The sequence below is a fragment of the Rhinopithecus bieti genome, unplaced genomic scaffold (genome assembly GCF_001698545.2).
Source record: "Rhinopithecus bieti isolate Rb0 unplaced genomic scaffold, ASM169854v2 scaffold_13262, whole genome shotgun sequence".
NCBI classification, from domain to species: Eukaryota; Metazoa; Chordata; class Mammalia; order Primates; family Cercopithecidae; genus Rhinopithecus; species Rhinopithecus bieti.
This window is the reverse complement of record NW_016808004.1, coordinates 3,222,779-3,234,779: the sequence shown is the minus strand read 5'-3', so window position 1 is coordinate 3,234,779 and position 12,001 is coordinate 3,222,779. Positions and strand designations below refer to the sequence as shown.

Here is a 12,001-nt window from a genome sequence, read left to right as displayed (position 1 = left end):
CGCCGTCCCCAGGTCCGCGTCACCTCCGGGGCCCGCGCCCCAGTCCCCGCAGTCCCCGCGTCGCCCCGCGGCCCTCCACGGCCGGCGCCATTCCCCAGCTACGGAGCCACAAGCCCACGGTCGCGGTAAGGATTCTGCCCGTCCCGCCAATGCCGCCGCTCAGCAGCCCAGGCCCCATAATCTGGGTGTCCAGCCCGGCCCGCAGCCTCGGTCCCCTACCCTGCGCGCTCCTGTGTCCTCCCTTGACCTGCTCCCACCTGGGCCTGTCCAGTGTTGTCCTCCTGCGGCCCTTTGCCTAGAGTAGAGTAGTCCCTGCTCAGAAGCCCCCATTCCCCGCGTTTCCCACTGTGCCTGCCTTGCTTTTTTTAGGGCGCAGGTCATAGTGGTTTTAATTATGCAGAAACTGTCTGTCTCTTCCAACAGAGGTTGAGCTCTTTTAGGGCAGGGAGTGGATCGCATTGATTTTTGTTTCCAGAGCACCCAGCTGCCGACTTGACCCATAGGGGGCGCTCAGTGGATGTCTGTTGAATTGATGAACACAACGCAAATCTAGGGCTTCCCACCGGGTGAGGTTTGCTGTAGGCTGGGGAAGCTGGAGGCTCAATCAAGGAATATTCAATGCACAGTTACTTCCTGCCAGACACTGGGTTTGGGAGTGTCAAAACCACAGGACATGGAGAGTTGGCTAAGAGAGTGTGGGACCAGGCCCTGCACTGTACAGCGGAATCAGGTGTTGAGGGAGAGTCAGGGCTGCTACAGGCTGAGAAGGTTTCAGGACGGAGGAAGTGAACCCTGAAGAGCAGGGAGAAGTGACCCTACAGTGAAACCACAGAAGCTTAAGCCTCAGGCTCCTCCCTTTGTCTCTTCCAAGGCCTTGTGCCCAATTTTGTGTTCATAATTGTGTGTTCTTTTTCTCTGAGGTCGCTTCCAAATGATATAAGTATCAGACTCCACAAAACATGGGGTGGGTCAGGATTGGCAGCAGAAGGTGGCAGCGGGGCACAGCTTTCTGTCCCCCAGCAGCCCCACAATAAGGCCAGGAGATGCTGCAGAATAAGACCAAGGTAGAATTCAATCTGAAAGACAGAGACCTGAGGTCTGGTTTCTTACATGCACCGGCGTGTGACCTTAGGCAAGTCACTGAACTACCCCTTCTCTACCTGCACAGTGAGCCAACAACCCTTCACTCGGTTGTTCAGAGCATACATAGTAGAGAAGAGGCCCTGTAATCGCGATGAGCCACCCCCACATCCAAGACCAGATGTTGATGCCAGGATGGCTCTTCTCTGGCCAAGATGAATTTAATTCTCACAACAACCCTGTGGGGGTGGGACAGTATTCTGTAGATGATGGAAATGAGGCACAGAGGGGCAAAGAATCTTTTTCAAGGACACAAGAGTAGACTCAGCTCCTAATTCATGTTCTCCACCCTGGAGGTAATAAAGGGTAGATCCTAGGGTGAGGTCGTGGCAGGGAGAGCCCTGAGAAGATGCGGATGGGTGGAGAATTCATGTGTGTTACATATACACTCCACCCTAGGAGCCAGGCGGCGGTTGGGTTTTCCTTGGGAGGAGGGGACAGGATGAAACGTTCAGGGCTGGCAGAGAGGTACCTCCTCATGGGAGAAGGGTTGGGGTGACGCTGGCCAAACCAATTGAACTGCCTTCAAGTCACCCTCCTTAATCCAAGGTCTGTTTCAGTTTCTCCAACACCACAACCGAAGGGCTGGTGTGCCGAGTTCCTCCCCTGCTCCATGCCCTGCCAAACCCCAGCCCAACCAAACTCAAGAAGGAACTCAAGCAGGAGGGCCTGGTTGGGAAGACCTACCCCTGCTCCTCCCTCAGCAAGGTGTGGGGCAAAAAACCTGAGTAGGGTTGAGGTGCCAAGCGTGTGTTGCTTAATCAGGTCATTCATGTTTCTGAACCTTGATTTCAATGTCTGTAAAATGGGATAGTAGAATAGACCTCGTATTTCTTTCACTAGTCACTTTCCTGACCATGTTTTTTGTTTGTTTTTTTTCTTTTTCATTTTTTTTGAGACAGAGTTCCGCTCTTATTGTCCAGGCTGGAGTGCAATGGTGTAATCTCTGCTCACTGCAACCTCTGCCTCCTGGGTTCAAGCAATTCTCCTGCCTCCTGCCCCAATCAAGTAGCTGGGATTATAGGCATGTGCCACCATGCCCGGCTAATTTTGTATTTTTTAGTAGAGGCAGGGTTTCACCATGTTGGTTGGGCTGGTCTCGAACTCCTTACCTCAGGTGATCCAACTGCCTTGGCCTCCCAAAGTGTTGGGATTACAGCCATGAGCCACCGCGCCCAGCCCCTCACATTGTCTTATTTAAGCCTCCTAATAGTCCCATGAAGTAGCTTAGGGATTGCCCTCATTTTTCACATGAGTATACTGAGTAAGCATTAGAGAGCTGGGGTCTGCAGGACTCTAAGCCCTCCATAATATTAGTCCCTACATTCCCTACAGAAGGTGGTACATAAAGGCATTTTTAAAAATGTCCAGCCCAACTGGGTGTCACTTCCTGTGGTAACTGACATGTCCAGTCTGTCTGTATTTCAGTCCCTCAGCCCGTACACCTGTCTGCCACCTCCTGGGGGGGCACCCCAGCCTCTCAACCCCCACAAGTCACACCCTGATACTGCGGCTGACCTGCTATCTGCCCTGAGCCAGGAGGAGCAAGACCTCATTGGGCCAGTGGTCGCCCTGGGATATCCCCTGCGAAGGGCCATCATAGCTCTGCAGAAGACAGGGAGGCAGAGCCTGAGCCAGGTGAGTTGGGGGGCCCAGAGCTGATGGGCTGTGATGCTGGAGCCAGGTGAGTGGCCACATGGTTTTCACCTTTTGGGCTGTGGCATAGGCCCAACAACAGCATCAGCCAACTCCAAAGATCTGGAGCATCTACGACCCCTCAGGGTTGTCCTAAGTGGGGCTGAGATGGTCAGGCCTTTATACCCCTGCCTCAGTCAGTCATTGCATGTGGGAAGGGGATGACTGAGGTAAGTGGATCTCTGCTGTTAAGGTAATCCCTGAAGGGGCAGACAACTGAAGAGTGTCTCCCAGCTCTCCCAGCATCTGGGGCAGTAAGTCCTGCAGTGAAAGGGCATGTGGATGGAACATCAGAGTCTACTACGCCCAAGTTCTACTCACCCACGTTCTATTCTTCTAATAGAATTCACTCTATTGGAAGTATGGCGGAGACTCATGATGACACTCCAAGGACAGCACTCTGAGCCACGCTAATATTTGGAAGCAGGTCTTGACCCCTAATATAAGCCAAGAATATAAGAACACCTGCAGAGGAGTGAGGGCCCCCAAAGTGCTTAAAAAGAGGTGCTAGTCACAAGATACCTGGGAGAAGAAGGGGTATGAGTGTTATAGGGGTGTTTCTGTCATCTATTTCTGTGTAACAAACTACCCCAAAACTTAGTGACTCGAAACAACCATTTATTTGCTCATGATTCTCTGGATTGGCAGTTTTAAGGTGGACTCAGCTAGGGGGTTCTTCTGCTCATCTCACCTGAAGTCTCATGTGGCTACAGTTTCGTGACTTACTTGGGGCTGAATGATCTAAGATGGCCTCATTCACTGTACAGTGGGTGGTGATACTTGTCAGCTGGGCCACATATCTCCAGCACCCTACTTGGTTCCAAGAGTAAGGCCTCTTGAGGCCTCTTGAGGCCTAGGCTGAAATTGTACATAGTCAATTCTGCCTCATTCTATTGGTCAAAGCACATCACTGACCACTCCAAACTTAAACAGGGGAAAAACAGACTCCATCTCTTGGTGGGAGAGGCTGCAAAAATTTTTATGATCATTCTCAATCTACCACAAGGAGGTTCTAGAGATCAAGAAAGGCTTCATGGAGATACCAAGCATTGAGTGGGACTTCAAGGATGGGTAAGATCTGACTCTGAAGGAAGGAGAAGGGGTGATATTCCAGGAGGGAAGGACAGTGTGAATAAAGGAGTGGAGGTGGGAAGGAAGTATTTGGGAGGCCCTGATCTGACCAGTCTTGTTGGAGGAGAGGGTGCATGAGGCAGGCTGGTAGGAGATGAGACAGAGAATTGGGGGTAGATTTAGGGGTCTTGAAGGCTGCCCTGAGAATTTGATAAATGACACAATAGCCAAAAGGAGGCATGGAAGGATTGTAAGTAGGGTCAGGAGGTGACACTGAATGCCATTGCCTACACCCCCATGTCCCCAGCTGAAAACAACATCCCTCATTGTGTTGTTTTCTAAACATCGGGACGCTTCATGTTCCCAGGGTAGTTGGCACTTTTCATTTTTCTCCCGTTCCTGCCCCGCCATCAAAAGGCTTGGACACCTCCGTCATCACTGATGAGTATGGAATGCTGGGTCCCTGTAGTCCAGAGCTACCTGCTCCTGCAAGAGGGAATGGCAGAAGGAAAGTGACTTTCAAACAGGAGCTGGGGTGGGGCTGGGGAAATGCACCTGGTCCCCTTGCCCACCCACTCCTGCTTCTACTCTACTCTGGGTTCATCAGTTCATGCCCTGTCCTGGAGGAGAATTTCCAACATAGTGACCCCCATGTGGCTAAAATGGCAGGGAGGGGTGCTAACATTTATTGAACATTTTCTTTGCATGAATCTCTCTCTCTGAGGGTATTCAGTTAGGTTTTCTCAATTCTGCAAGGTTGCTATTACGTTATGACCACTTTGCAGATGAGGAAACTGAGGCCAGGGAAGTTCATGCAGTCAATGGCAGCACTGGGGTGAGGCTGGCTGGTCTGACTCTGCCTCTTGGTTGCACAATGCCTTTTATCTCATTTTCTGTGTGAGAACCTCTTAGGACAGCACCATAGGCTGATTTGAGATTTAAGAGCAGATCTAAAGTCACCCCTACCTTCAGCTGATACTGAAAGGCCAGGGTCTTGGCCAAAAAGCTGGCCAGGAGGGCTGTGAGAGGCCAGGTGCACAGGGGGGCTCTGATATGCCTCCCCAGTCCCTTCAGGCCCTGTGATAAGGTTGAGATCTCAGGCCATCACTCTGGGGGTCTGAGGATGAGTCAGAGTCAGCCTGGGGCCCTGGCCTCCCAGTGGGTGAGCTGGAAGAATTTCACTGCATTGGGAACATTGTGTTTCCAGATATAGACTGACCACCTGCCTGGCCCCCTGGATCTCTGGGTGGCCTTCCCCAGACAGCAGTCAGGAGCCAGGCCCCAAGGGGTGGGTCTGAGGGGCCTTTGGATGACTTCATCTATCCTCCCCCACCAAGTTAGTATTTCTGTCTGTTCTGTGAAGTCCTGGTGACTGAACAAGCCCTTTGGGTTCAGATTCCTTCTCCCGCTGAAAGCCGCATATTGCAGTAAATCCTTTTGGCCAAGAAAATGACAGATGGCCCAGGAGGAAGGGCATCAGGTGACAGAGACAGAGCAACTAGAAGAGTCAGGGAGAGAAGAAAAAAAAGAAATTGTGCAGCACTCCTTTCCTTCCACAAGGCTTGATGTGCCCTCGCTGCCTCCCTGCAGGACAGGCCTGGGTGCCATGTGTGAGGGTCCACAGGCCAGGCCACCTCTTTTAGCCTGTTTCCCAGTTCACAGGGTGGAGGAGGAATATGTGTTTGGAACCAGTGACTTCCGGGGCCCCCATCCTGTGGCCTGAAGGTGACATCCTCACCCACCTGGGGGCCTGAGGCAAGCCTGATAGCTTCTACAGTCCTGTAGGCCCAAAAACTAACCAAGCAGCAGAACCTTTGCAAATGCAGACTCTCAGGGCTTATCCTGCGGGGTCCCAGTCAGTGGATCTGGGGGGAACCTAGGGGCCTTTAATTTTAAAAAATGTGCAGATGGGTCTGATATTCACGGTGGCATGGTATAGATCAAGGTCAGCTGTCCCCATTCAGTGATGCTTAGTCTTGGGTGCACATTAGAATCACCTGGAGAGCTATAGGAAAAAATCCCAATGCTCAGGCTACACCCCAGACCAATTATGTCGTAACCTCTGAAGGTGAGGCCCAGACATCAGTAATGTTTCAAGTTCCCGAGGCAGTTGCAATAAGCACTGAGATTGAGAACCATTGCTGTGGATGAGCCAAAAGGTGGAGGCAGCGTCCACCATCCATCCTTGCCTGCCCTCTTTCTGAAAGTGAAGTTTTCACCTTTGGAAACCCTGTCCTCCACCAAGACAGCTCAAAGCCCCTCCTCTAGCAGCTGATCCCTCTGATGGACAAGGCATTAAGTGACACGTTACATAATCGGGGGCCTAGTCCTGGGACCCTGGGCAAGGCACCTGCCTTGCCTGAACCTCGGTTTCCTGAACTGTGAAAGGAGGGCATGGGTGTGTGGTTTTCAAAATGTGCTCAGAGCAGGTCTGGCTGTAATGGGCAGTACCTCGGGCAGGAGCACTGGACTCCGGGCCCCCATGCCCCTGGCCCTTGTTCTCCCAGAGCAGCTCTGATCTTAGCCTGTTATTGCTGAAGCCTCCTTGTGCTAAGACAAACACTTCAGGAGCTAAAAACAATCTGCAAACTCTTAGTCTAGATGATCTGCACTTTCATCCCAGCTCTGAAGGTCTGCAGAAACCCCACTCTCCCTTCTCCACATATACTCATAATTCCTGTGGTCTGGAGCCTTCATTTGGCACCTACACCCTATAAATCCTGCTCTGATTTGCCTGGCACTGATGTGGTCCTGCATCTGGTTTATCTCCCCCACTAAGCTGTGAGTTCCTTGAAGGCAGGTCTTCATTCGTTTTATAAACACAGCATACATTTATTGAGCTCCTTCTGCCACCATGCTGGATGCTGGGGACACTGTGGTGAATGAGACTGACACAGCCCCTCCCTCATGGAGCAAAAAGTTAGTGGATGAGAAAGACTGAGTGAAGCAATTACAAAGTTATATGTGCTGTAATAGGGAAGCACAGGGTGCTATGGGGGCACGAGGGCCAGCACCCAGGAAGACAGAGGGGGCAGGAAGCTTCCCAGGGACAGGGAAGGAGGCCGGCCTTGGCTGAGGGAGCTGCATCTGCAGAGTCCTGCAGGGTGAGGGAGGGGGCGAGGCCATAGACAGGGAACAGGCCTTTGAGCCCTGCCTGGTAAGGAGCAGTATTTTATCCTGTGCGCCTGATGATAACTGTGGGGTGACCTGAACAGTTTTTCTAACCTGTGGAATCCTCCTCTGTGCCTCCCCCGCACCCCTTCTCCAGCACTGGTGCAGGAGTTGCATAGTAGTGGCTCAGGAGTCCTGGATGAGAGAGATGCATCTGGGGGTACAGTAGGGGTGCACAGGTGTGGACGGATGAGGAGGTACCTTCACACGAATGGGTGCTCCTGGGCAGGGATGGGTGGTGCACGAATGTTGAATTGCACTGGGTAGTAGGTGGGATGCCTGTTTGAAGCCTGTCCTGCTCCCCACCTAGGTTCTATGAACACCCTAGCCCACCCTGACAGCCCTTTTCCTGGAGTCCAGCTCCCAACTTGGGATAGTTGGTGAAGACCCACTGTCTGCCTGTCCCCAGGCACTGAGAGGAAGCCTCATCTCTCTTCTGTGGGCTCACGGGATCTCTGGGGCCACACTGCACGTGGTGGCTTGCCCTGTCGCCTGGCCCTCAGCTCAGGCCCTTGGAGTGCCTCTGCCCCGTCTGCTGCCCCTGCTGCTCCTCTTACCCTCCCTCCCTCTCTGCCCTCTTCCGGCCCAGTTTCTCAGCTACCTCAGTGCCTGTGACCGCCTGTTACATCAGGGATATGAGGAAGGCCTGGTGGATGAGGCCATGGAGATGTTCCAGTTCTCCGAAAGCCAGGTCAGCAGGGCTTCCTGCCAGGACCCCAGGAGATGGAAGGGATGGGGGTGTACCCAGGAGCCTGGGTGCAGGGGCACACCAGTCTTCAGAGCCAGCCTGTGGGTCCGTCAGGAGATTGCCTGACTCCTCAGCTCTGGGGAGGAGATGGCCCAGGGTGCTACAGCAAGGACAAAGGAGAAAGGCACAGAGGGAGATCAGGAAGAGGTCAGAGGGGGACAGGAGGCGGAGAGCAGCAGGGGCTTTGCTTTATTAGACTGAATCAACGCAGCCTCTGTAACTGAATGCCCACTCTTTGTCGGACATCCAGATAGTAGCCATGGGCAGCAGAAAGATGCATGACCTCTCTGCTTGGGAAGTGTGCCACCTATCCCAAGTGCATGCGGCTGTAGGCCCAATAGTCACATCTTGATTTTTGAGACTGAGTCTCACTCTATCGCCCAGGCTGGAGTGCAATGGCGCGATCTTGGCTCTGCCTCCCAGGTTCAAGCAATTCTCCAGCCTCAGCCTCCCGAGCAGCTGGGATTACAGGTGCCTGTCACCACACCCGGCTAATTTTTTTTGGTATTTTCGGTAGAGACGGAGTTTCACCATGTTGACCAGGCTGGTCTCAAACCCCTGACCTCAAGTGATCCACCTGCCTCGGCCTCCCAAAGTGCTGGGATTACAGGAGTGAGCCACCGCACCCGGCCCCAGTAGTCATTTCTAAATGCCCCATGGCAGAGCAGCTCTTCACAGAGGCTGAAGGGGACAGAGAGTTGGGTGAGGCCCCGAGAGGGAGCAGAGGTGGGGAAGTTTCAAGCCCTGAGGTCAGAGGGGAAGGAAGGTGCAGGCTGCGCTGTGAGACCTCCGTAGTGTTCAGGGCATGAGCAGGGACCTTGGGCTATTTGTGCTCCGGTGCTGGTGTGCGGTCTGCCCCCTCCTGCCCCAGCAGAAAGTTGACAGTGAGTGGGAGGAGAGTCAGGACAGAGCCCGTGGCCAGGCTAGGGCCTTGTTTTCTTGGCAGAGGAAGGGAGGTCGGAGCCTACATCACCCTAGAGTTTCGGGAAAGTGGCAGGTGCAGCCCAGGATCAGGCTCAAGTAGCCTGGGGGGAGCCACAGGTTTTTGCGACTAGGAAAACCACAGCTTTTCCAGTGCAGTAGGCACTGGAGCTGGGGCTCCCCACGGCTGAGGCCAGGCCCAGCAGAGGCTCCAGCACTCTCCCTGTCTCCTCTTCCTCAGGCAGGGGAGTTCCTGCACCTCTGGGAGCAGTTCAGCGACATGGGCTTCCAGCAGGACCGGATCAAGGAGGTGCTGCTGGTCCATGGCAACCGCCGAGAGCAAGCCCTGGAGGAGCTGGTGGCCTGTGCCCAGTGACCACGGAGCCACTCCACGTTGCCTGGGCGTCCAGGCCCAGTGCCAGACCCGGCGACCCATCCTAACTGTATTATTAAAACCAAACAAGAGTAACAAAGTGATGCATGCTTATTGTAAAAACACAAATAATGCCAAGGGTGACAGTTAACAGCAGCAGAATCTGCTGAAAGAGTTGAAATGGTTGCCTCTGCAGAGGGGCAGATGGGAGAGCCGGACGGGGAGCGATGTTCTTCATGCACGCCTGTGAAACCACCTGATTCGACTCTTTACACTGTGTGCATTAGTAACCTTGATTTTAAGAACATTAAAACCAATAAATAATGGGCAGTTCTTTTGAGTCCTGTAGGCGCCTGGTCTTGGTGTGGAAAGAACATCAAACTGTAGGTCAGAAGACCTCATTTCTGATTTTAGGTCTACTGATGTCTGGGTCAAGGCTTCGTTGGGCCTCAGTTTCCCTAGGAAAAGTAGAGAGATTTGACCAGGTCAAAAGCTTCCAGGCCTGGCAGCTATCCATAAGAATCCTTGGGGTGTTTATTCAAGAGTCTCAGGCCCCACCCCCGTATATTCTGATTCAGGAAGCCCAGCTTGGCGGCACCCAGGAATCTGTTTTGTTTTATGTAGGAAGATCTCTGGGGATTCTTTGCTACATAACAGGCCTGTGGCCAGTGTGTGTGACTTTCAGCCAGTCCGGGTCCCCTTCTGCTCTGACAATCTGTGATCCTATGCCAGTCTTTCCTCATTTGTGGGGTGGAGAGGTTGCGACCAGAGTTGTCTCCAGTCACCCAAGGCCTATCCTTCAGAAGTCCCCAAGGATTGAAGGGTCCAGTGGCTGGAGCAGCCCATAACTCAAACAAGCAGAGGCCAGGGGCCAAGACTCTGGTGCCTCTGCCCTCCCCAGCAGGCCCTGCACAAAGACTTGCAACAATTACCGCAGAATCAAAACATCTCAGCCCCCTCCACCCTGCAAACAGGGCTGGACCTGGAACTGAGGCCTGTAAAAAAAAAAAAAAAAAAAAAAACGAACAACTGGCCGGGCGCGGTGGCTCAAGCCTGTAATCCCAGCACTTTGGGAGGCCGAGGCGGGCGGATCACAAGGTCAGGAGATCGAGACCATCCTGGCTAACACAGTGAAACCCCGTCTCTACTAAAAAAAAAATACAAAAAACTAGCCGGGCAAGGTGGCGGGCGCCTGTAGTCCCAGCTACTCGGGAGGCTGAGGCAGGAGAATGGCGTGAACCCGGGAGGCGGAGCTTGCAGTGAGCTGAGATCTGGCCACTGCACTCCAGCCTGGGTGACAGAGCGAGACTCCATCTCAAAAAAAAAAAAAAAAAACGAACAACTTCCACGTTTCTCAGGGCTTCAACCCCAGATACCTCATCTCTATGTGTAATGGCACTTCTGCAGGCCTACACACAACAAGCTTGGAACTAGAACCTGGTCTCCGGAGGCCCAAGAGCCCCTCGGTGCTTTCCACTAAGTCTCAATGCCTGCCAACTTGAAATCACAATAAAAACATTCTTTGGCCTTAAAACTTGCCTTGAATAACTTGCAGGCAGCACAAAACTATTAGAGAAAATGGGCAGGATGTTGTGAAGTTGGACATATATCTGTCTGTTGCCAAAAGTAAAACTACACTTGAAAGAGACAGTAAAATTAAAGTTCAATTTCTAAGATGCAATGTTAGGTCCAAAGCTAATGTTCTGATTAAGGTAACCTGGCCTTGGTCCACCACTTTACTAAGTCCCCTGGATTAGAGGCGACCAGTTGACAGGCCCATCTATTATTCCTATCCTTCTCCCACATGCCCCAAATCTGTCCATCCCTAGCAAACTGTTGCTTGATTAAAAATGTGGCATCTGGCCAGGTGCGGTGAGTCACCCATGTAATCCCAGCACTTTGGGAGGCCGAGGCAGGCAGATCACTTGAGACCAGGAGTTTGAGACCAGCTTGGCCAACATGACAAAATTCTGTCTCTACTAAAAATACAAAAATTTGCCAGGTGTAGTGGTGCACGCCTATAATCCCAGCTACTTGGGAGGCTGAGATGGGAGAATAGCTTGAACTCGGGAGGCGAAGGGTGCAGTGAGCCAAGATCATCCCACTGCCCTCCAGCCTGGGCAACAGAGTGAGACCCTGTCTAGAAAAAAAAAAAATATTTGGGAGGCCGAGGCAGGTGAATCACCTGAGGTCAGGAGTTCGAAACAAGCCTGGCCAACATGGTGAAACCCCATCTCTACTAATAGAAAAATCAGCTGGGTTTGGTGCCATACGCCTGTAGTCCCAGCTACTCGGGAGGCAGAGGCAGGAGAATCGCTTGAAGCCAGGAGGCAGAGGTTGCAGTGAGCCAAGATTGAGCCACTGCACTCCCGCCTGGCAAAAGCGAGACTCTGTCTCAAAAAAAAAAAAAAAAAAAAAAAAAAAAAAAAAAAAAAAAAAAAAAAAAAAAAAGTCAGACATTAGAGGCAGGAAGGTTGCTTGAGCCCATGAGTTTGAGGTTACAGTGAGCTACCACAGTGCCACTGCACTCCATAGTGAGATTCTGTCTCCAAAAAAAAGGAGAGACATCAGTGAGCAAATTGTTCATTTAAAATATTTTTTAGGAGGTACAATAGTGTGGTCGTTAGGGGCACGAACTCTGAAGTCAGATGTGGGCTGAAACTATAGCCTTAGCACTAACCAGCTGTGTGACCTTTTGAATATCACACAGCTTCTCTGCCTCAGTGTCTTATCCATAAAATATAGATACTAAAACTTCCCAATTGTGATGATTGAGCAGGATAGTGTGCAGGAAGATTGTGCCATGGTATCTAGTAGTTACTTATTTATTTATTTATTTATTTATATTCATTTATATGTATATTTTGAGATAGAGTCTCACT

General features: G+C 52.0%; 2 protein-coding genes across 7 annotated transcripts in view; one reads left to right on the top strand and one right to left on the bottom strand.

Annotated features, from left to right (window-relative positions):
* UBAP1L (ubiquitin associated protein 1 like) overlaps nucleotides 1–9,219 on the top strand; it is a 15,439-nt gene extending 6,220 nt beyond the window's left edge. Inside the window, 5 exon segments of the mRNA XM_017885051.1 lie at nucleotides 11–60; nucleotides 62–125; nucleotides 2,569–2,778; nucleotides 7,667–7,768; nucleotides 8,988–9,219. Coding sequence (XP_017740540.1) covers nucleotides 11–60; nucleotides 62–125; nucleotides 2,569–2,778; nucleotides 7,667–7,768; nucleotides 8,988–9,122 — 561 coding nt within the window. The 3' untranslated portion in view covers nucleotides 9,123–9,219.
* Nucleotides 2,785–12,001, bottom strand: part of KBTBD13 (kelch repeat and BTB domain containing 13) — a 36,640-nt gene continuing 27,423 nt past the window's right edge. For 4 of the 6 annotated variants that reach the window (XR_001887838.1, XR_001887840.1, XR_001887839.1 and 1 more), the window contains exon 4: nucleotides 2,785–4,392. The gene's annotated coding sequence lies outside the window, so the exon portion shown is untranslated. Of the gene's footprint in view, nucleotides 4,393–7,762; nucleotides 7,926–9,509; nucleotides 9,578–12,001 lie in introns of those variants that run through there. The other 2 variants (XM_017885048.1, XM_017885050.1) reach the window with 2 other exon arrangements.